General features: G+C 39.0%; 1 protein-coding gene across 1 annotated transcript in view; it reads right to left on the bottom strand.

Annotated features, from left to right (window-relative positions):
- Positions 1-13,734: 13,734 nt before the first annotated feature.
- Positions 13,735-24,780, bottom strand: part of RTKN2 (rhotekin 2) — a 72,843-nt gene continuing 61,797 nt past the window's right edge. The window contains 7 exon segments of the mRNA XM_019507741.1: positions 13,735-14,328; positions 14,331-14,786; positions 16,898-16,926; positions 16,928-16,965; positions 16,968-17,017; positions 18,112-18,274; positions 24,193-24,362. Of these exon segments, the coding sequence (XP_019363286.1) occupies positions 14,237-14,328; positions 14,331-14,786; positions 16,898-16,926; positions 16,928-16,965; positions 16,968-17,017; positions 18,112-18,274; positions 24,193-24,362 (998 nt within the window). The 3' untranslated portion in view covers positions 13,735-14,236.

Raw genomic sequence — 24,780 nt, 5'->3', positions numbered from 1 at the left:
TATGCTGCTGGTTCCTACTGCCCAAGTGCAGCACCCTGCACGTGTCAGTATTGAATCCCATCCTATTTTCATTTGCCCACCCCTGTAACCTGTTCAGGTCCTGCTGTAATCTATCCTTCCCTTCTAGCGTGTCCACCTCACCCCAAATCTTGGTGTTGTCTGCAAATTTAAATGGGCTGCTCTTCACCCCATCATTCAAGTCACTAATAAAAAAATTGAACAGTGCAGGCCCAAGGACCAAGCCCTGGGGGACCCCACTGCCCACTTCCCTCCAGGTGGAAAATGACCCGTCCACCACCACTCTGAGTGCGACCCCTCAGCCAATTTGCAATCCATCTGACTGTAAGCATCAATGCCACAGTCACACAGCTTTTTAATGAGAATGGGGTGGGAGACAGTGTCAAAGGCCTTCCTGAAGTCCAGAAAGACTACATCCACCATGACACCTGCATCCAGTGATTTTGTGACCTGGTCATAGAAGGCAATTGGGTTGGTCTGACAGGACCTGCCCCTAATGAAACCATGCTGGTTGCCCATGAGCATCATCCCTGCTGCTGGCCCATCACAGATGTGCTCCTTGATAATCTTCTCAAAGAGCTTCCCCAGGATTGAAGTAAGACTAATGGGCCTATAGTTGCCCAGGTTCTCCCTCTTCCCTTTTTTAAAGATGGGGACCACATTGGCCCTCTTCCAGTCATCTGGCACCTGGCCAGAGCACCACAAGTGCTCATAAAGCCCTGCCAGGGGCCCCGTGATAACTCCTGCCAATTCCTTCATCACCCTGGGGTGGAGAGCATCTGGACCTGCTGATTTGAACACGTCTAGCCCCTCCAGAAGTTCTCTAACCCAGTCCTACCTGACCCTAGGCTTGGTGGAGTTTCTCCCAAGTCCGTCCCGAATCTCAGTAGGGGAGTCCCAGTTCCTGCACAAGAAAATAGAGGCAAAGAAATTGTTAAAGAGGTCTGCTTTCTCCTCTGGTGCAACCACCAGATTGCCAAGCATATGCTGCAGGGGCCCCATATTACCCAGCGCCTTCTTCATTTTCCCTATTTGAAAAAGGACTTTTTGTTATTCTTGATCCTTGATGCTAGCCCTAGTTCTGTATCTGCCTTAGCTTTCCTAACAGCCCCCCTACAGATGTGAGTGGTGGAGGTATACTCCTCTTTGCTGATAGCCCCTCCCTTCTACTAGGTATATGCCTCCTTTTTGGCAATCAGGCATTCACAAAAGTCCTTGATGAGCCGGGGAGCTTTTGGGCACTCTTGCCCCCTTTGCTTCTTGTTGGGATTGTCACCCCTTGGGCTCTTAGTATCGTCTTCTTAAGGAATGACCACTCATCTTGGGCACCCAGTTCCCCTACTCTCCAGGACCCTAGTGCCTCCCCCACTAATCACCTCAGCTCATTGAAATTGGCCCTCTTAAAGTCTAAGGCTACTGCCTTGCTGCAGGCCCTTGACACCCTGCGCTGGATGGTGAATTCCAGCAAGTGATGATCATTATTGCCCAGGTGGTCGAGGACCTGGAGTCCCCTCACCAGGTCATTGCCTGTGGCCAGGATCAAGTCCAGCAGGGCATTCCCCCTGGTAGGACTGTGTTAAGTGGAGGCCCTGTATCTCAGCCAAGAACCTCTGTGAGCAGTCAGACCTGGCTGACTGCTCCTCCCAGCAGATGTCTGGATAATTTAGATCACCCATGATAATTACATCCCTTGCCTTAAGTTTGTCTGCCTCCTTCTTGATTGCTGCTGCAGATGCCACCTGCCCGCCATCCCTCCTGCAGATCCCTGATCTTCCCCCAAGCCTGCTTGACATCCCTACCCCCAACCCCCACTTACCTTAGATCGGGTGGCCATTTTTAACATACTCTAACTTCCCCCTAACCTCCCTGAATGTCTGCACTTAGCCATATACACATATATACAGACATACATGCACATACATATATAAACATACACACACAAGTACGCACACATATGGGACAAATGTTGCCTTTAACCACTTTAAAAGAGGGATAACTGCCACTTGGAAGCACATGTCACCAGCTATAATCTGTTAAATTATGCATGATCCTGTAGCAATACAAATTAGTTAAATGACCCTAACTTTGAATGAATGAAACAGGTAGATTTTTGCAGCATTTTTACTACACTATACTACTATCACTACAGTATTGTACATTACACCTGTTATAAGTAACAGCTTAAACGGGTACCTTTGATATTGACACAATTGGTATGTTGGTTTCTACTACCAGAAACCCTGTTTAGGGGGAGAAAACATTTTTATTTTCTCCTGACAATCTGTTGAAGTGGTGCAAGAGAAGACCAAATTAATTAGCAGATTGAAAAACTTATGCCAGTAAAAGAACATAATTGTTCTTTTGGAGAATGATCCCAGAATGTCAAATGGTGAAATTTCCTCACCAGCTTTGCTATATCTCTGTTCATGAAAATAACATACATCCTCAGAAAATGTTGCTTTTTGCTTAACCAGGAGAAGCTGTCTTCACTGTCACCACACTAAAACTACCAAGAGCTTGCAAGTAGCAGATTACCATAGCTTCACTTAGTTTGTACTGTTTCAACAACTGTCAAAGCAGCAGTTTTACATTAAGCCAGCTAGACTTGTAAAGCTAAGGCCTTTTATTTCATGATACAGAGCACCTGTTACTGAACCAAAACAGGGCAAGAACAGAGCATATGATAGACTGCTATAATGAATACTCCCAGAAATCTCTTATATACACTGAACTTTTATAGCTTTTCCTGTACTGTCCAAAGGTTCTAAGAGTGATTCTGCACAAAGTGAGCACTTGTCTCAAGGCCTATCTATACTGGTTCTCCAGTGCACTTGAAGATGCTAAGAAACACAGGCATTGCCTCTGTGAGTACTTCGGGGCTCAAGCACCCACCAAAAAATTTAGCAGATGCTCAGCACCCACAAGCCACAGCCATTTGGGTTTTACAGCAGCAGGAGCCTCATCAATTGCAGAGAAAAATGTCCAGCCTGGACCAGCTCAGGGGCTTCACAACAAGATTTAGAACACTTACATAATTAGCAGGACAATAAAACATGGCATAATACATCAGCAACAGAGACGGTAGGGCACTGATTTTCACCCCCTCATTACAAAAGCAAAAGGGACATTAATTTAAATAGTGATAAATCAATAAAAATGACAAGAATTGTTGAAGACACATACAGCATAATTAGACTATCAAATTCATGTTGATTAGATAATATCATGGCTAAGTACTTTAGCAGGATTAAAGGAAGATTGGACGTTTGTAAGAATACTAAAACTTACAATAGTAAATATTTTTTAAAATCCTAGAATTTTGGAAATCTGCAAAGCATCATGTATAAACTAACCTCTAAAGTAGTGCAGACAAGAAAGAAATATAACTTGTCTACAGGTTATGCCATAATGTCGTTCTGCAGGAGTTGTTCACCTTTCTTCTAAAGCAGACGGCTTTGGTCACCATCAGAGTCCGGCTCCCGGACCGGACAAAAATTGCAGTGTCATAGCTTCTTTTGTGTCTTTGTTTATTGATTTTATTTTGAGCGAAGTTTATAGGAACCTCTACAAAGTAAACAGTCTTAACAGTATAAAAAGACATTTCACTCGTTACTATGTTTTCCCCTTTGGGGAAATACATAAAGAACATTTAGAAAGCTATCTTGATATTAAAATGTTGAAAGACTTTTTTTCCCCATGAAAAGCAATTTATTTTGATGTCTTGCAGACAGTATTTTATGTGAATATATAATGTAATACACATATGGGAAGATCTCAACATAACCACTTGGTAATGGCTGTATTAAGAGATCATCATATCTTATTTTGATATGCTCCCTTAAAGAAAACTGCAGCAACTTTAGTTGCAACATGATTTTCATTAAATCATCCACCTACATTGCCTCGCTTTGGCATTATCAATCATTGTTTGTCCCCCCCGCCAATGAACTCATAAATCAATCAAATGCTCTAAAATTAAAATGTCTAATAACTCCCTGTAAGTTTATTACAGTTCTCTTATGATAATTGGACAAATAATATACCTTATTTGAGCACTGCCATTGGCTTTAAATTTGCAAACCAACATACAGGGTGCCACCTAGAAGAAAACAGTGATTTTTTCCTCTTTAAATCTAGGGACAAAATATTTAATGGTGGTTTCAGTAAAATTAGTGGTTCGCAAATATACTTAACATATATGTCTGGCAGACTATGCTCAGACTGACAATTATTTATAGTCCTTATTTAGTCAGTATGATACAAGATATCCTAAAGAATAAAGCAAGCAGTTGGAAAGCAGAAGAAACATATTAACATTTGCATATGCTTATGTAAGAGAAATATCCGGTGACATAATATGTCCAATTATATTTTTATAAATACTCTCCCTCTAAATTTTGGATCTCATTAGCTATTAGAGCTGCAATTAACATTTGCTACTATATATTGCTATCTTCTTTGATTATTAAATTGAAGCATTTACTATAGTCAGGGCTAGCCTAAGGGGATGCACTCAGTGGACATTACAAAATGTGTGATTTTGCAAAGGGAATTAAACCATAAGTTAGTTGTTTTCTTACAGAAGTCATGAACATTTATAATTCTAATATTTCATAATTTTATTCCAGTTTAAAGATTATACCACTTATTTTATGCCAGAAGTGTTTTATCCAAAATGCACTTTATTTGAAATACAGATTTTAGCAACAGACTTTGTTAACCTTTCATAATATATTAGCTTTCATATCTATATCTTTCTATTAAAGTAACTAAGTTAGATTATAAATTAACTGTGAACACTTAAGCAGTATTTCCAAGTGCATACAAAAATAAAACATACTAAGTATTAATACAATTAGTACAAATAAAACTAAATTACAACAAAGTAAAAATGTAAACACATTAAGCTAATGTCCAAGATAAATTTTCAAATTTTCGTTCCATCTACAACAAGAGAAAACAACCAAGACATTAGAAACAGTGCAAGTATTGCAGTAAAGAAACCCTTCATCTTCTACTACGTTGCTATTAACCTAAAGTTTGTACCATCAATTGCATCTAAAGGGTAGTTCACAGTACAAGGAACGTATGTTGACTGTTTCTAGCAACTGTGTTTCCAACCTCTGAGCCACAAAGGTTTGTTTTTTTCAAATTGCATTTTTAACATAAAATTATACCAATTTGTTCTCTTCTGGGATAAAAAAAATTAACTTCTAAAGCAAGCAGCCCATGTCCATTGAAAAATACTTACCGATGAGGTAATGGGAATGTGATTAACAAATGAGATGCATAAAACCTCTAGTTTTTCCTTTTCATTGTGCTGCATTCAAAAAATTTTAGTAATGTGTTAAAAAGCAAATACCAAGTGCTTTCAAATGAGTTAGCTCTTTTTCTCCCATTCCGTAGAATCCACTTAAAAGGCACCCTGATTGGAAGCACATGGGCTTGATGGCCAAAGCTTACACAGAGGATGACAAGTTCAAGGACTCTGGATAAACTGCATTGCCTGGTGGTATCTGATAAGTCTAGTCACAGCAGGAAACCTTTTTGAATTGGTATTTGTTAAAATAAAATCTTCCCTCCTTTGGGGCCTTTTGTTTACTTTGCATGACTATACTGTTAAATTATGATTGCTTATCAAACAAACTTACCATTTTTACAAGCTTTCTATATTACTAATCTTTTTTCAAGCCATGAAGTAATAGAAAATATCAGAATTAATTCCTGAGTCCCATAATTGAGAAGATGGCTTAATTGACATGTTTCTTTTAGTACTGGAGTGACAAGAGAATTTCATTATCTTTAGTAAGGCAAGGGTGTCACACAGGGCCTGTGGGCTCAATTCAGCCCATGTAGACTCCCCATCCAGCCCACTGGGCCACTGCACGTTTGGGGGCATGGTGTCCTGCAGAGTTTAGGGCCCTTTGGCCATGGCTGTCAGTGGTGAGCTTGGCTTGCTGCCACTGCCCCCAGATCATTGTTGCAGACCTGGGCCTCCTTCCCCCAGACTTCTTGCCATCACTGGACACCATACTGCTGCTTGGTATGGTGGCCACCCCTGTGCTCTGGGTTGGATCTGGACAAAATGGAGCTCCATGGTTTTTCTCCAGCCTGGACCCCAAGTGCGTTTGATGCCCCTGCATTAAGGGGTCAGGCAACTTCTGTAATACTACCCCTCTGCTAGTCTGCACAATTTACTCCTCAAGAACAAACCCAAAACAACAATATCATTACAAAAGCTTCAGCATTTACCTTATGCTACATACATAGAACTTCACAGCTTGGGAAATAACCTAATGCAAACTGAAACAGTCCTGTACCAAACAACCAAAGCTGATATTAAAAATATAACTGTATTCATAAAGCATCACCTTCTTCCCTCTAAGAGGATTTGAGGTGCTGAGCAACTTATTAAAAACAAAAGGCAATAATAATAATAAAAAGTCCTTGTTATATTTCAAACCATTTGAGTGAAACACAGAAACAAGCAAGAGAAAAGAGGAAGGCAAACCTTCTGGTATCTAAATGTACATGTTTAATGAACAAAAAAGTGCAACTTTTCAACAGCAAAATACTATAGCCTGTCATTGTGCAGAAGGCAAATCAATAAAGATCTGCCAGATCTAGATTTCTAAGGTCAAAATATGAGGCCAGCATGAAAAGAATGTACATGGGGAAAGAGGATACTAGATTTGAAATTGCTGGGCAGACAGGTCATGGCTTCCCTCCTTTAGACAAGGGACTAGGGTCTCCAGAAAAGAAGACAGACAGACAGACATTTGGAACACACTCTAAGCACTGAAAACCTAGGGAGAAGAATGACAGTGGAGCCAAATGCTGGTGAAACAAGTATCAATGCATTTTTATAAGAATCCATCCTCCTCTTCCACATCATTTCCGTGGTGGGCAGATAACCTGACCCATGACTAAGAAGCTGGTAACATGGGGAGACTGCTTAAGCAGGAGTGAGGATCGTTCTTAGTTTGGCCAAAACGGTGAAGAAGAGCAACAGTGTTGCTTTTTTGCCATTGTTGAAGCCTGACAGAAGCATTCTCATGAGGATTTAATTTTAAATAGTCCCTAAACCTCTGTAAGAAAGGGGGTAGGGGACTTAGAACTGGCACTCTATCAAATACATTATTACCTGCTTTAGACTTACAGACAACTTGGAAGCAGGGGATTTTAAGATGCTTATGCACCACACTTTTAAGCAAAAGATGGCGTTCTTTATGGCAGGCAGCTACTGATCAAAGCAGATTAGAGAATAGGACTATCAGATCCCAAAGAATCTCTAGTATGAAAAAAGAAAAAAAAAAATGGTATTATCCTATGAGACAGAAAACTAGGAGATAAATGCTGGCAGTACTGAAGTACTCCTGGACTTTGGAAAGGTAGATCATAATTTCCCAACAAAAACATTAACATTAGACCTTATTCTGACAAGTAATGAGGAACTGATCACCAAAAGGGAAAAACAGTGATTGATGGGAGGTAAATGATCATTATCTGGTTCTTTGTTATGTATGAACACATTAAAGAACCTACTTGGCAATTTAAGAGGGTCAGCTTCCCTAAGCTAAAAATAGTTACAGTCAAAATTGACTAAGGTGTTCTTGGGTGACTGGTTCCTTTAAGGGGAATGGATCCAGCTCTCTGTGACAGCTCACCTCCCACCTTGGCCTGGTGAGAGGCATTTGATACTAAAAAAGGTTGGAAAATTAGTTAACATGGAAGATCATGTATAACAGGGAGAGAAAAGCCCAAAACATGTAAATGAAAGGAGATGCAGGAAACCTGGAGGCTCCCAGAGGCTCCTGGCATAAAGAAACAAAAAATTGAAAAAGTAACCTATGGACCAAAACAGCCCTGGCTGGAAGCCTTAGATAAAAGGGATAAACGTTCATATTACAATATATGACCTATGAAGGACTACTGAATATTGTCTTTAGCCCAATCCAAGATGACTTCAAATTTAAGATAACCCCCAATAATCATATTCCATATATGGAATATGTATAACATAATAATATGTTATACATTTTTCATGTGTAGAATCTAATTATTGGAGGGTCACTTAAATTAGTCTCCCCCACCAGTGTAGCAGGGAAAGCAACAGCTGGGGCAAAGGTGGGAGATGGGGTTGGCCAAGCATAGTAGCTCTGGCCCCTGCTCTGCCAGGCAGCAGCAGCTGAGGCAGTGGTGGTCCCAGCCTGCTGGGCATGTAAAAAGGATAGCAACAACCACCTGCTCTCCACCTTGTACTCGGATCCAAGATGAGGAGTTTCATTGAGCCTTGTCTTGGATTTGGGTAAATATGTTAATTGCAAGCTTTAAACATGAAATTTTCAACCAGGGTGCTGTGGCACTTTTGGGTGGCATAGCATTTTTAAGGGTGCTACACATAGCACTGTTAGGTGTGCAAACACCTACACACAATTCACAAGATAAGTGCAGAGATTTCCAACAGGAATCCATACTGTCAAAAAAACACTCTGATCTTTTGCAGTTTTTCTGAGTTCTTTGAATCTAATAAGGCTGAGAACCACTGCCTTAAATAGAACAGTTGTGAATTAAATACTACCTGAAGTGTCCTCAAACCAAGAGAGTTTTATTTACCTTTGGTTTTCCAAGAAAGAATAAGAGGCTTAACAGAACATAAGTCTTAATACTTCTTCACCTGGATCTGCTGAGATAGGGCAAGCCTGTGACAAGAGAAATGAAACAGCACATTCTAGCATTCTAGCTGGGAAGCACTCTGAAACAGCAAGTTTGTGACTGGAAAGTATCAGTAGTTGCCTAATAACACTGCCAGGTTAGAAAAATACTTTGCTAGATGTAGCAATGCCACAATTCCTCAGTCACAAAACAGTAGTTTACTTTAGTTAAAGAATTAACCTGGTAGAAGGGATGTGAAAAACAAAAGAAGTTGATGACAGTAACTATTAAGATATCAGCAGCTGACACTCGATACATTTGGAAGGGTTGCCTATGATGGCTCTACACTTGACTCAGTGAATCAGCAAATCACTTCCAGTCCTATGTTCCTAAATGAATATGTTTAACAAACCTTTGCACATTAGAGACATTCCAGGTGACTGGAAGGAAACAGTATCATTCTAATACTCAAACATTATGAGTGTGTATTTCTCTGGGGAACTAAAGGAATAGAGATAAGGGACTCAAAAGACAGAAATAATTAAGGCAGACCAATACCAGCTCTCAGAGAACAGATCTTGTCTAACAAATTGTATATCTACCTTTGATATTACAAGTTTGGTTGATAATGGGTACCTGCACTGATGTAATGCATTTATTTCTGCAATGTGTGTGAAATGACCACCCCATTCTGATTAAAATACTGGCACTATAAATCAATACAGACATATTCAGTGAACCAACTGGCTGCTCTTAAAATACAATGTTAATTGGGAATCATCAATAGTGGGACCTCAGATAGGTCAGTTCTCAATCCACCATTACCTCAAAATTTTTAATCTTCAAAGAAAGTGTAAAAGTGACTGGTAGTAAGCTGCCAAAGCTTGACTGACTAGTCAAGAATGAGACAGGTAGGTTATAAAGAGCAATCTGAATCACTTCAGGAGCTGGTACAAAATGTAATACAGCCAAATGTAAGTTATAAATCTATCTCAGAAAAAAAGTAGGCCAATTTTAGGATGAAGAATGACAATCTTGAATATAGTGACTTGGGAGGCAACCTGTGTGATGAATGTTATTTCTCAGCGCAATGCTCTGGCAAAGAGCAAAAACATGATCCATACAGGAACAACAAAGAGAGACCACATACATGCACACAAGTATTTAGGAGATCATTACAGGAATATTACTTCCAGTTTTGTATGTCTGCACTTCAAAAAAGATGTTTAAATAGTTGATAAGTTCAAGGAAGAATTCTAAGAACAATTATGGCTTTGAAAGAAAAAGGTTCCTTGCAATAAGATATTTAAGGAATTCAATATGTTAAGCAGAGCCATACCCATGCAGTTTGGTACTCAGTGCAGGTCATGTGCAGAGTGCCCCCTTACATGCTAATACATAATATTACTTCAATTTGATTTTGTACCCCTCCGTGTGAGGGCACCCAGTGCCTGTGCACCACAAGCACAACCCTAGTTAAGGTAATGATATTGAGCTTATTAAAGATAAGGTTAAAAGGAAACTCAACCGTGATCTAATTGCCTGCCTATAAGAAAAAATATTAGCAGACGGTTCTGTATTAGGAGACAAAAGTATAACATGTAAAAGCTGGAGGTTGAAGCTCAAAAAATTCAAAACTTAAATGTGAAAAATGTACACAGGAGTAATTAACCATTGAAACAGCTCATGAAGGGAGGTATTGATGAATTCTATCACACTTTGCATCTTTAAATCAATATTGAAAGCCAGCATAAAGATACGTTGCAGTGCAAAACAACTTTACTGAGCTTAATGGAGAAATTGCTGAGTAAAATTCAATGGCCTGATGAATTCCAGAATAAATCATCATTAGTGTTCCTTTGACCTTAAAAATCTTAGAAATATATCTTGGAATAAAGTAACCTAATAGAGGTGATGTGGTCAAAAACTGAAAAATGTACTTTTTATTCCAACAGTTTAACACTTGAAGGCAAAGGAGTTGCCAATACGTCACAGAGACTTTTCCTATAACCTATTTCTAAATGGAATACAGTGCTGCAAAGGATCTCAGTATATTACTAAGTCCAACCCCTGCTCAAGTCAGGATCATTCCAGTCTGAATCATCCCAGCCAACTATTATCCCTATCTGCTCTTAAAAATTTCCAAGGACTGAGACTCCACAATTCCCTAAGTAACATGCTCATTTATAAGCTTTAAAATTCTCTCCATTATCCAGCCTAAATTTCCCTTTTTGTAATTTAAGACCATTACTTCTTGCCCTGCCCCTGCAGCCACAAAGAATAGTCCATTACTATCTTCCTTAAAATCACACTTCATGTATTTGCTTCTGCATTTTATTTCTGTATTTTTCTTCCCTTATTTTTGTCTACAGTATTTGCAGTCCACTTTTCTGAGGGCATCCAATTTACACCAATCATGTATATGTTCTTTTCTTTCTCTGCCTGTTATTTTTTTCCCCACCTACAAACAATCCTTTACAATTTGTTAAAAGATTGAGCACAGTTACCATAGAAAAAATAGGGTCCTGATTAAATATAAAATGAGCAGAAGCTTTCTAGAAACCAAAGGCCCCCAGCCTGCAAAGGGATTTGCATATAAAACACATACTTTAACACACATGCTCTCCAATAAATTAATACAGAATAAGGTTTTTGCTTGCAGATCCCTTTGCAAGGCTACAGCAAAGAGGATATGTATGAGGATAAAAATACAAAATTGAGAAGCTATAAAGATCTGAGCTTGTAGTACTTTAAAACTGTATCAAGATTTTTAAAAACTTAATAAATGACATCATGTAGCACAGCAGATAACAACCAGCTATATACCAGGAATTTCATAACTGTATAAAGGCATCTAACACTAACTGCTTCTATTAGTAAAAAAAAAAGTCTGATTTTCTCATGTACTAAAATCCAACATATAAAACAAAGCTATCCAGGAACACAAAGATAGGCAATTAGGGTCTTCAGCTAGTGAGTTCTATATTCCAGACCTCTACCCAGGATTAAATCCTCCTTTTCTTAAACAAAGATCAGCAATTCAAAACTCGTCAAGGTCAATGGAATATTAGACTGCCATTACTATAACACTTTAAGCCCTTGCCCTTTAACCTCAGAGGCAATGGTTTACTGCAGACTGGTCTTGTCTGCAACTGAGTGATATGTATGCATAAATTACTAGTATGACTTTCAAAACAGAATCCATAGTTATCTGAGGATTGACAAATGCATCCCCTCACCTAGGTGCTGACCATTTCCAGGGGGAAATGTAGTGTCTTGCACTCTATCAGAAAGAGAAGATCTTCCTATCTACTGCAGGTTTCCTGCAGCAGTCCCAGTGAATTTCCTGCTCACAGGATTCTATACTTGCCACAAGTAGTCAATAGAGCACAAAGGAGTTGTCTGACTTCACTACATTCACATGTTGTCTCAAGGAGTTAAAGAACACAAGGGAGAAACCCCTAACTACATTCTAGTACAAGGTCCTGCATACAATTATTCTGTCTATCACAAGCTGCTAGGGAGTAGTATGAAATAGATCTTTTTGACATGGAGGGTTTTCATGCATCCCTTACAGTTATAAAGGTGACAACAAATAGAACACTCTACTCTTAAAAACTTCTTGCTGTGTATAGTAATTTATTTTTGGTAAATATTGCCCATCTTAAAGTAATAGGATTTTTTAACATATTACTGGTGTAGAATGAGCAGCCACACTATCATATTATACTATTATGTGCTATCAGAACTAGCAAGCCAGCTTCAGTAATCCTGGCCTATTATTCTGACAGCATATGACAAGGAACCTCACAGATTGCAGACTGAGTTGGCAGGATTGTTCAAAAACGAACCAACTCCTAAAAAACTTAACTGATAAACTTGGCGACTGCGTATCAGATCTGCTTAAGACAAACCTGAAATTAGTTTCTGAGCACAATCATGTTTTTCCTTCCTCTGTACACCCAAAAAGTCTTCTTTGCTAGGGAATTTCTTCACATCTTAGCTAGGAAAAACAAAGCTAAGTTTTCAGAAAAATTCAAGGCCAAATAAGAGACTTTTGCCTGTCAAAGATCAAAGTCTTTGATTTCAGATGCTGATGGCAAAAGGTCAGATGGCAAAAGGTCAGAAGCTAACACAACAAACTCTGTAATTGTAGTCTCACACTATTATTTTTTAGTTTGTAACAATGCTGCATATTCACACCCCTGTTTGTGCCTCATTTTAAATCACTTGAGCTTCTCATACGAGAGAGAAACTAACCTTGAACAAATTGCAGCCTAGTCAAAGAGAGATACTGTACCCATAGTAACCAGATAAAAATGAAACTCCAAATTGGCTGAGTTTAACAGAATTGTAAAATTAAATAATATACTATGCTTGCCCTCTTGTGACCAAACAGGACCAGTACCACCCAAGCAAAAATATAACCCCCCTTTTTATGAAACTTTAGCAAACAAAGAGAGCACAAGTGCCAACTCATTAATTATTCATGCCAGGCGTGAAATAATTGGCTATTCTGTTTCCTATAACTTGGAAAGAACTTCCGCCCAAAGCGGAGATCTCGGAGCATTCCCAAGAGACACAGCTTGTAACCTGATCAGTTACAAACAATATCTTCCTGCCTCCGGTTAGTTTTATTTATTTTTTTCTTCTGGCGTAACCCCGTTCTTGCCGGCTCACTCTTTTCGTCTCATCTTATCTTTTGTACGTCCCTCTCGTCAAGAGCTCTCGGTAATCTGCAGACCGTAGTAATTTGTGTAAACTGTTTGAAACCTGTACTCAGCAAGTCTGCAACCCACTGTAAATCGCTGGGTGACAGAACATCTGCATGCTGTAACTAAGAAATCAACTGCTTTTGCCTACGCTGCAATCAATTATCAGTAGCGTAAGTAAAATAAACTTTCTGTGTAACCAATACGCTTTAAATCATCTAACTATCTGACTCCTGCTCGCCATTAACACCCGTCTGTCCGGTCATAAATCCCCCCTCGCGCCAAGCCGGTCGTACCGACCCAGGCTCGCAGGTCAAGGGTGCACCGGCATCTGGGCGCGACATTGCCAATCAAGCACATTTATTAACTTAATGCTAAAAATTAGTTCTAATGGCCACAAAGTTCTAGCAAAAGGCTTACATCACTGATGGACATCAATTGTTCTTTTATATTCTGAGCACATTTTTAAACTAAGGCCATGGACAGACATGCATCTGAAACACTCCAAATCCTAGAGCACTTTAAATTCAGCACCACATAAGATTGATATCACCTCTGTTTTCCACCTCTCCAGGGGGCTGGAGAGCAGGAATTCCTGCATGCCTCTCTCCCTGTCTGCCCCACCGCCCCTAGTGACCCATGGGCATGGGGATGGCTAATGAAGCACCATGGGATGCTGAAAGACAGTTGGAATATGCAGATATTTCAGGAAGCATTTAAAAGGTGTTACTTGTTTTTTTAAGGTCATATTTGAAATACTTTGGCCATTTTTGAAGTGCTTCTTCAGCCACAGGTCTCTAACTTTGTTATTTGGAGCACCTCAAACAGCATGTTTCTCCAGGGCTTAAATGTTACATTTGCGACTCCATCCAGGATCTAGGGTCTAGCATTTCTTTCACAGGTTTCTTCCTAGGAGCTGGTACTGGTTTGGCTTCAAACTCTCAGTAACTGAAAAAAGGGGATTTTCACTGTCAGGTAGGCTTCTTTTTCCACAAGGTCCCAGTTTGCGAGGAGCAGCAATGGGCTTCTGCAAGTGATGCATTACGGAAGATAACTTCAAATCAAAAGAAGAGGTCCTATGTGTAATGGCAGACTTGTTTCCAAAGTTCTCCTTGTCCAGCTGGTCTGTGTTCATCTGTGTTTTTGAGCTGTATGGTGGCTTATCAGTTGGTGGCAGTGGAGCTCTTCTTTTCTTCCCTTTGCTATCATCAGGACTAGTAGTCTCACATGGAAGTACAATACTTTTCTGGACAAGCATCTGGTGAGCACCAGCAAATATGGGGGCCCACAGAGAAGGTATAGACTCTTTCTGCTGGCTGATCAGGAACTCTCCATCAGTTTCCTCAATTTTTCTTTGTATAATGTCAACTAAGCTCTTGTGTTTCATTGGTGAATCAATGCCTATAATTTTAGAAGTTGGTTGAACGCTGATTAAATTAGTATACAACAACTTCATTCATACCAGCTTGGTTATCAGTCTTATGAATATAGAAGTATAGTATCATTTTCCCCAAATTCTGGAGAGCCAAAAATAGAGAAGATGATATACATTTAAATGAAAAAGACTAGAAGCTTCCTATGACAGCATCAGGAATACCAGCATTTAACTGTTGTGAACACCAAGTGCTCTATTTATTTTAACTTAAAGACAGTATGTCTACATGTGATATTAATGAGGCACAATAAACTCTGGTGCAGTTTGAGCTGGAATTTATTGTTCTCAGGTGTACATGTAAATGCAAACTGCAGCATATTGATTCAAGGCAGTACAGTCCCAGCAGGCAAGGGGCCCTGGGGTGGGGGGTGGTGTCTGCTTGGCAGCCTGGAGCTGCACCCCCAAGCTCAACATGCTGTGGAGAGGCTGGCTGGGGCATGAAGGTGCTACAGTGCAGGGCTAGCAAGCACCGGACACCATCTACATGCATGTTGCGGTGGAGTAAATAACTTCACCATAGGACAGTACTTGTATATTATCCTATGGTGGAGTTAGTACCAGTACTATCCTATGAGAGAATTAATTAGTTTACTCCAGGCTAATACGGGTGCATGTGTAGACGGTGAGGCTTTACTGAGGAGCTAATTTAGTCAACTGCAGTAAAGCATTTTGTGTAGATGCACCCAGAGAAGATGATCTTTTTATTTTTGCTCAATGAGAAAATTAGGAGAACTGATTCTATGTAATACATTTTATTGTTCAATGCTTTGAATATTTCATTTTAGAAAAGTGCATAGAATACATGGATCAATTAAAAAAAAGTCAAAACTGCCAAATATTTTTGCACCTCTAGCCCACCAAAAAGGGCATTTTTTACCTTCAAGTCTTGTGTTCAAATACTTGAAGATAGCCTTGACCCATTTCCTTTCCTCTCATTATTCTCCAAACCACCACCACATAATTTACAGTGTATAGGACAAACCACATTCAATGTATGTTGATTTCTCCATTTGTGTAATCATTGGCATTTGTCCTAAACCCTGGATCAAAAAGAGCAGGAGGATCATGCATCTCTCACAGGCCCTATATCCACAACTTTTAAAACAATTTTTTTAGAATCTAGATGCTGGATTTGTAGTGATGAATGGTCATAAAAATGCACTTAAGTTTTAAGAGTGGTTTCAAATTTAAGTCCATATTCTTCAATTAACTCTCTAAATATATGCAGGTATATGCGACAGTACTTCACCACATTGCCTACATAGGACTCCTCTATAGTTGATTTACTGCTTTTTTTTCCTCTGTATTAATGGTTCAAAAGGAATTACTTTTACATTGTTCAATACACTGATGCATTATAACTCAATGACTAGCATGTCAATTTGGGAATCTTTGCAACGTAGCTCTCCTGATGCAGGCAACCAGGCATATATACTCGCACATTATTTCCTGGACAATGTCACATGAGACTCAGTGAAATAAAGCAACCTACTTCTAGACTGCAAACACTTGTCTCTCTAACATATTTATACAAGTAATCTTCTGGCATTATATTTTACATTAGCATAGCTCAGATGCATTTAAGAAAGATTTTTTTCACATACCCTAGTCTTAATGCTGTTGTCATAGACTGAACAGTGTGTTAAGTTATAAGTACTTACTACAAAGCTTGGAAAACTGTGAATTACTTTAATGTAACTAGTTCCAGGCATTATTGGTCTGCAGTCTGAACTATTTAAAACTCCTACATTTTCATTCTTTGGGTTTTAAGTTATTCCTGTAGTAAACGTTTATTTCAAGTAATAGCTTTTTTTTGTCTGAATGTTTTAAGGGCTCCCTAATTATAGCTCAGACTGCATTTTTTGGTTCAAGGTATGAAAGTGTATTCATTATTTTTTGCTATTATTAATTCATATATAATACAAACTGCTTGGTATGCAATGATGTTGCTCTGTTTCATTATCTGAAATCACCCTTGAAAAATTCAGTGTTTCAACATCAACACCAGAAGCCATTTGAATACAGATAATGTTGTTTCAATTACCCTGCAAAACTTGAAAAGACAAATCCTACTTACTTATATCATGGTAGAATAAGATTGCCTCTTGTCAAGAACAAAGGTGGTTTCTGTGGTAGGTAGTTTCCGTGGTGACAATCTCAATTTTCATAAATTCTTTGCAACAATGTTTCCAATGGCCTGGGAGGGAATATAAAACAATGATTAGAATTTATACACTTCATCTTTTGAACATTTTTAAATAATTATGTTATATTTTCAAACTTCCTCCAAACGGGCAAATCTACGCAGTAAATGTTTGGTCCCACCAGGTAAGCTCTTCCTAACCCTTACCACAAGGTAACAAACAGATATTAAATTAATCTCAGCAATATTACCAGACTATAATGCTAAACCTTCATGTATGCCCCCAAATCCTCAAACGGGATTTTGAGAATTTAAATTAAGGAAACTGATTATTAGCTCTAAAAGGCCACTGATACCTCCTACATTTTCTTTCGATCCAAGCTGTGGCGGAGAGTTCAGAAGGAGGCGGATCTAGGATCACTCACCTGCTCATACACCCATCTTCTCATATAACCCTTGGGCACAAAAGCTGCACCTGCCACTGAGGAGGTACCAGTGAAACTGAGTCATCCTTGATTTCTCAGTTCTATAAAATGAAGAATTCCAACACTGCACAAGAACTAGGAGTTCAGTGGTATCATAATCCCATCCAGTTCAGTCCAAGTCATTATAGAACCTTTTCTATTTGCAAGGATTGATCAAATATTGTTTCCAATACACTGCTCAGGCCTTCCATCAAGTCAGCACTCAAAATCTCCTCTAATTATTCTTACTGAAAAGATGCTGTTTTCAGGATTCTATAAGAGTTTTTCTTTATTTACTACAAACGAGGGAAGGATGGTGAGATTCCACCAACACTTGGAAAGGTACTGGTGTTCCAAAGAAGGTACCTAGACCAATCACTTCCGACCAAGCACTTCAGGATCCCCTTCCCCACTTTTCCTTGCTCCTGCCCCAACACACACTGAAAGTAGTCCAAACTTCTATTCTGACTACTTAAGGAAGTCCATACTGGACATTTCTGGGCACATTAGTATTAATAAAAGAAGTTAAAGATTATAGAGGACTGAGCCATAGTACAATAAACTCATCAGGCAAATACTTCCATCTTTCCTGTTATAAATAACAGGATTGTGATGAAATTTCAGTTCCTTTGATGTTACATAATAACCACTTGAAGGACAATGCTGCCAAAACTGCTTACTTACTAAAATCATTGAAATGCTGCCAAAAAGCTTCCATCCACTTATGAAGTTCTTCCCTATTGTCAGATGCAAAATTTTGAGTCACAGCCTCTCCAGCCACAGGATTAATAATAGAAAAATTATGAGTTTTCTTGGAATCCTTATCCACAGCACAGATTGTGGTTTCCTAAGAATGATGATAAAATAGACAGACTACTAATCAATTATTGCTGCACTGAGTCACAAATCTTCTGCTCAGCATTAGTAGCAGGTATGTACCACAGCAGACCTGAAACTTGTCAACTGGTCTGTTAATCCAATACAAATTTACTTTTTTACCAAATGTAAACAGAATAAATGACAATATGAATTATTTTCTCATGTATTAAAGGTGAGAAAAGGAAGTAACATAAAAGATAAAGGAATAGAACAGAACTGATACAGAACAGATTAGAAGTTACATTGGGTATACACGCTGTAAGCACTTATTCCATAAAAAAATCATACTGTGAGGCTCATCTTTCTTCAGATTAGTTTGGTAACTAGTTTAATACAAGTTATTCCATTTCTCTGACTTGAAGTTCTGGTCAACCGCATTCAATAAAGATTATTTAGTTTTCCTACTTTTGTGCTGGAAGCCACTTTTGGCTGCAGTTACATATTCTAATTTGATATCTATTTTAGTTTAGTTTCAGTAAAATCAGGTCATTTTCCTAATACCATAATAATAGAAGCTTAAAAAAGGAAGTGACCCAATCCAAGTTTAAAGAAATGCTGTAGAAGTCACCTACACATTTGTACTGGAACAAGTTTCCAACATTCAGAAATTTAAACTTTGAATTCAAACCCACAATTCTTATTATTGTGTTATCCTGACAATAATCAGTTGGCTACTTCAAAAATATATACATTTGCATAAGTGCTTTATTTAATGAGTTCTAGCTAGACTCAGTTAAAATACTCTATCCTGAACTATGTGACAGAATTACTCTATCCAAGGCTTTATTCACTTTTCCGGGACGTGGTTAAATTAGTTTTATCATCTAAAAGTAGACTGAATTCTATTTTAATCTTATTTGTGTCCCCTGATATGGTGTTATTACAGTGAAACATAGTACTTCCTGCAATCTGATTGAACAAAAGCCAGGTTACCTTAAGTACTTTTTCAGCATAAGATATGGTAATATTTTAAAAATTCAGAATCTTGTGATGTTCATGTTATATCCTAACACAGACCTTGATAGTAGAACCACTTTTTATTGCATGCACTCATTCAATGAAATTAAATAAACCCATTAACCCTACCTCATTTAAAGGGGGTGGGGAGAAGGAGATGGGGGAGAGGAGAAGGAGAGAGGGGAGAGAGAGAAGACATTCTCTCATTTACACATATATCCCTTCAAAACTGATTGAACAAGTCATTGTGGTTCCCTCCCCAGAACCCATTTCAACTTATGTCAAACACCTGTTAGAAATATCAGATGTATACCTACAGAAATTAAGCTACATACTTTGTCCTGTGGGGATAAATCTAGTGCTAATACTCTGAAAAACAATTATTCTACAGAACGTTCTCCAGATTTTTAAATGCATTACTGAGGTAACCATATGAAAAACTAACAGCTGCTTGAAGCATATCTGATGGATTTGCTCATTTAAATTCTTCTGTCTAAAAATAGATGAAGTAATTCATCCATAAGTGCTGTATATCCCATTAACTCGGGTAACCATAGATACCAGCCAAAATTTAAATCAAATAGATTAACATTTGACAGGTAAGAACTTCAAGCATACCATAGACAGAAGTTTATTTAATGATGTTTCCTGCAAGTTTTATCCCACAAATATGTTATCATTCAAAGGAGATAAATCCTCAAGCAACAATCTATACCTAACACTTGAATATTTAAGAAGTGATATAAGATATCATTAGAGTAATAGGCTGATGAGCTTACCAAGCAGCAAGGCATTATACAACATGCCTATCTTCACTAACAAAAAATTATAATATAAAGTACTACGTTATAATACAACAGTGCCCTGACCTTTGACAGCATTATAGCAGTTGAACCAACTATGCTTAAAGCTACTGTAAAAAAAAAGGTCAGAACCAGCATGATGGTCAAGCCCAATTTTTCTGCTGTAGGCAGCCTTGAGGAATTGGCATTGCTCCTTTTCTGAGATGAGGACAATGTTCTGATCCAAGTGCATAAGAAGAATTTTTGGAGGGGTGCAATACTAAAGAGAATGGATAGATTTCATAAAGTAAAACTTCAAAATTTCCTCTTCCACTGCCCCAATCCTAAGCATCTCTGCCTGATAATACCCACCCCTCCACTCTGTCCCACAGGAAACTTCACTTTGGTTAAGTTAGGGTAGGCAACCTTTTCCAGCTGTGAGCCAGAATGACCCAACCTAGGTCAGAGGGGGTCAGCCCTGGCACTTGTTCCTATGGAGACATGAAGAGAGTGCCCGCAATCAAAGCCCCCACCCCCAAATGTTGCTGAAACCCCATGGGTCAGATCCAGCGGTAAGGTGGGCCAAATTTGATCCACAGGCTGTAGGTTGCTAGCCCCTGTGTTAGGTAATTCAAATAAAAGGAACCCTCCACTGAAGAGAAGTGGGACCAGCTGCTCCAAACAGTCATTCCTGCCCCATCTCCCCCCAAAGAACAATGGAGTTGAAAAAGGCATATTTCAAAATAACCAAAGCTAATTACACTTCTGAAATCAAGATCACACATTCAATAGTTTAGAAAACAATGCTGTATACTATAAGTTTATGATTAAACAAAGCTTGCCACTTAAGACAAGCTGCCTTTAAATCACTTTAGACCCAATTCAAAACAAAATAGTCTATTTGCATGATGTCATGTTTCCATCTTTGTTTCAGATTGGCAAAGAAGTATCATTAGACTTAAACCAGTGTTGTTCAAACTTGCTAATAGCAAAGATCACATCTTCCTCATCAGCCCATGGCTACTCTGCTTCTCGCTTTCATCATCATATGAATTACATCCCCACCCATATGTAATTATATAGCATCCATGTGTTAACTACAGCAATTACAGAACTAAGTAGAAGATCTATATTGGGAAACATATGTATTTTTAGACTTCTTTAATTTAACACAGCAGCCAGAAACAAGAGACAGGAGCCAGCACCACACAACCAGCCAATCCTCCAAGGAGCACCAGCGGGCTGTGAAGCATAGTTTCATAACCACTCAATTTCAACATTTGTGTTACAGGGTTCACCAAGTGGGATTTGGATATTATAACTGCTTCCCATGCACAAATCCACAAATTCTTTTAAGCAATCGTAGATCTGGCTTAAGCAACATTACCTGGGATATTATAAAGAGAGTAGATCTGTAAATAGTTAGCTGATCTGTGCAGTCCCAGATTACAACTTCTTTGTACATCTTGCCTAACCCTGTATTCAGGTATAGAAGACAATAGATGCTATACAGAGGTGACATAGAACATGGCCACAGTCAAGGCTGCAAAAAGGAATCAATCCCTTTAGAGTGATTATAAGCTTTTTAACCCTGAGATCTCAAAGTGTGGTTACCTTTTCAGAAGGACAAGGAATTTGCTGTGTGTTAATAAATAATTCAATTTCTGAAATGGAAGGAGATATGAAAAGGGTTGGATAAACACCCACCAAAAGACAGCAGTCAGCCACAGGTAGTGGAAAAAAAATTGTTGCCTCAGGCTAAACACCTTATGTAGATTTATAACAATCTCAGCTTGCAGGAAATAATGTCGGTAGGTGGAAAATAAGGGATTCAAAAGATGGTGCTCTATACTGTCAACAAAATTGCCCCTCTCAAATCACCCAAATATTGTCACTTTGTATAAAAATAAGGGCAACTGCAACAACTACAAAGGTATCTTGCTACTAAGCATAGCAGGAAAAGCCTTTGCAAGGGTCATCTTGGTGTACCTACAACAGCTGGCGAGCCGTGTCTACCTGGAATCTCAGAGCGGATTCAGGACCAGAAGATCAACCCTAGACATGATATTCTCCCTGCGTCAACTTCAAGAAAAATGCAGAGAGCAAAACCGACCATTCAAAGATCTAACCAAAGCATTTGACACTGTCAGCACAGCAGGCTGATTTGCAGTCCTACAAAATGCCTAGCAATTCTGTTAAGTGTTTTATGTTCCTTCCATGACAACATGAAAGCAACTGTTCAGTTTGATTGGTCTACATTAGACAGCTTTGAGATGAAAAGTGGAGTGAAGCAAGGATGTGTCCTTGCCCCTACGCTCTTTGGAATCTTCTTCTTGGTACTCCTGAACTGTGCTTTTTAAAGATATGGAACGTGGAGTGCATCTTAACACAAGATCAGATAGGAAACTCTTCAACCTGTCACAACTCAAGGCAAAGACTAAAGTTAGAAAGATGAGTATCAAGGAGCTTTTATGCAACAATGATGCTGCCCTTACAGCCCACAATGAAGACCTACCACAAGAACTCAAGGATCGCCTTTCAAGAGTTTGTCAGGCATTTGCTCTCACTATCAGCATAAAGAAAACAGTTGTACTAGGACAGGGAGTTCCACAAGATCCATCAATTACCCTTAATAAGAACCAGCTAGAAGTAGTCCAAAAGTTCAGCTATCTAGGTTCTACAGTGACCACCAACCTCTCACTAGATGAAGAACTTAATGTTCGCATAGGAAAGGTTGCCACCACCTTCAGCAGACTAACTAAAAGAGTAAGAAACAACTGAAAGCTTACCATCAAGACCAAAATGCTAGTGTACAAAGCTTGTGTACTCAGAACTCATATATGGTAGGAAAACATGGACAACTTACGCATATCAAGAAAAATGGTTAAATAGCTTCCACCTACACCATTAACACTGCATACTCAACATTAAATGGCAAGAAAGTTACCATTGCGGAGGTACTTCAAAGGGCAAATTTACCAAGTGTGACAGCCCTACTTAGACAGAGATGACTGCATTAGCTAGGCCATCTGAGCAGATTGGAAGATAGACGTATACCCAATGACTTACTATATGGGAAACTATTGGAGGGAACGAAAACAATGGGATGCCTTAAGCTTTGTTATAAAGACACATGAAAGTGAGATATGAAGGCATTTTGAATTGATCCTGATCCATGGGAAATCCTAGTGAGCAGTTGGAACAAGTGGCATAACTTTCTCCACCGGGGCATTAAAGCCCATGACAGGAATAGGTTCCAACAGCTTGAAAAGAAAAGAGTCCATAGGAAGCAAGCAGCTCCTAAATCACCCAACCACGACACATACATTTGCAGCCACTGCCACAGATGATGCCAATCTTGGATTGGACTATGAGACACTATGAACCATCTACATCACAGGCTGCAATATCCCCCGTCTCTCACAGATGAAAGGATGCCATTGATTAATATAAAATTCCACTCCTGAAATGGAAGGAGATATAAAAAGGGTTGGATAAACACTCACCAAAAGGTAGCAGCCAGCCTCAGGTAGTGAAACAAAATTGCCTCAAACTTAACACTTTATGTAGGTTTATAAGTCTCAGGTTGCAGAAAATGATGTTCGTAGGTGGAAAATAAGGGAGTCAGAAAATGTTTGTTTACAGAGGAACATGTCACTCATCTAGGCAGCAGAGGGTGGCAAAGCTGCAGCCAGCAGGGCTAGCAAAGCCCCCTGCCTCCTCCCAAAACTGGGGACTGCCCATTTGGTGAAAAGGCAGAGAGTGGTGGTTGCTCTTCCCCTTAACTCCCTGTTTTCCACCCCTCATACCTTCTTAAGACTGGGGCAAACCCAGCCTGAGGAAGACATGGAGCCTTTTTCCCCAGCTCCGCTCATCCTAGTCCCAAGTAAAAATTAAGCCAGGGAAATGTGTTTAGAGGTTCAGTCTTCCAGGAGAAACTCTCCCAGAAGTGATTTAACCCTGGTTGTTACCATGTTATTTTTGTTATCTCTTGGGGTGGTCATTTTTGCTCAAAAAATAAAAAAGCCTCAATGTCTATATACTTTTGGTTTTTACCACGAGAACACCAATTCTGGCAGAAACTGAATGGCTGTACCTGGCTGTTGTATTCAGACAGAAACTGTAACTCCTGTTAAGCCTGTGTTACAAAAACATTTCTGTTCAACAATGTTAGTATTTCAATACAAGCCGAAGCAATGGCTCGAATGTTAATAACCCCTTCATGTTTTATTTCAAAGGAGAGAGGAATAATTCTACGGAAATTAATATCTATAGATAGTTTTCTGTGAGGTCTGGCCACTTTAAGAGAAGCCATTCCTGGAAGGATAAGAAAAATCAACTCCCACACAAAAAATAAAAAATTCTATACATTTGAGCCACTGGAGCAGATTTTTAGCTAGATCATCACTTCGAGATGTTTTCTCTCAATTTTGTTTAAATTGTAATTGCGTGACAAAGAAGGTTGTTATAAATGAGTACTACAGGCTTGAGTTCTGTGTATTTAATAATTTGTTATGAAAGAAAGTCCTAGTACAGTAAAGAAATGTGTACTGGTGTTAGAAACTTCTCAGCTTTATTATTAAGTAATTAGCATATGAGAATGTCTCCTAGCTAAAAGGGAGGCGTACACCCAATGGAAGGGAGGGGCCATCACCAGGGAAAACTATACCTCAGTTGCTCGAGGCTGTAGGGGAGCGGTCAGGAAGGCCAAGGTGGGGATGGAACTGGGAATAGC

The sequence above is a fragment of the Gavialis gangeticus genome, unplaced genomic scaffold (genome assembly GCF_001723915.1).
Source record: "Gavialis gangeticus isolate Ggan-Ray unplaced genomic scaffold, GavGan_comp1, whole genome shotgun sequence".
Taxonomy (NCBI): domain Eukaryota; kingdom Metazoa; phylum Chordata; order Crocodylia; family Gavialidae; genus Gavialis; species Gavialis gangeticus.
Note: the sequence above shows the minus strand (reverse complement) of the source record. Positions and strands in the feature narration are given on the sequence as shown.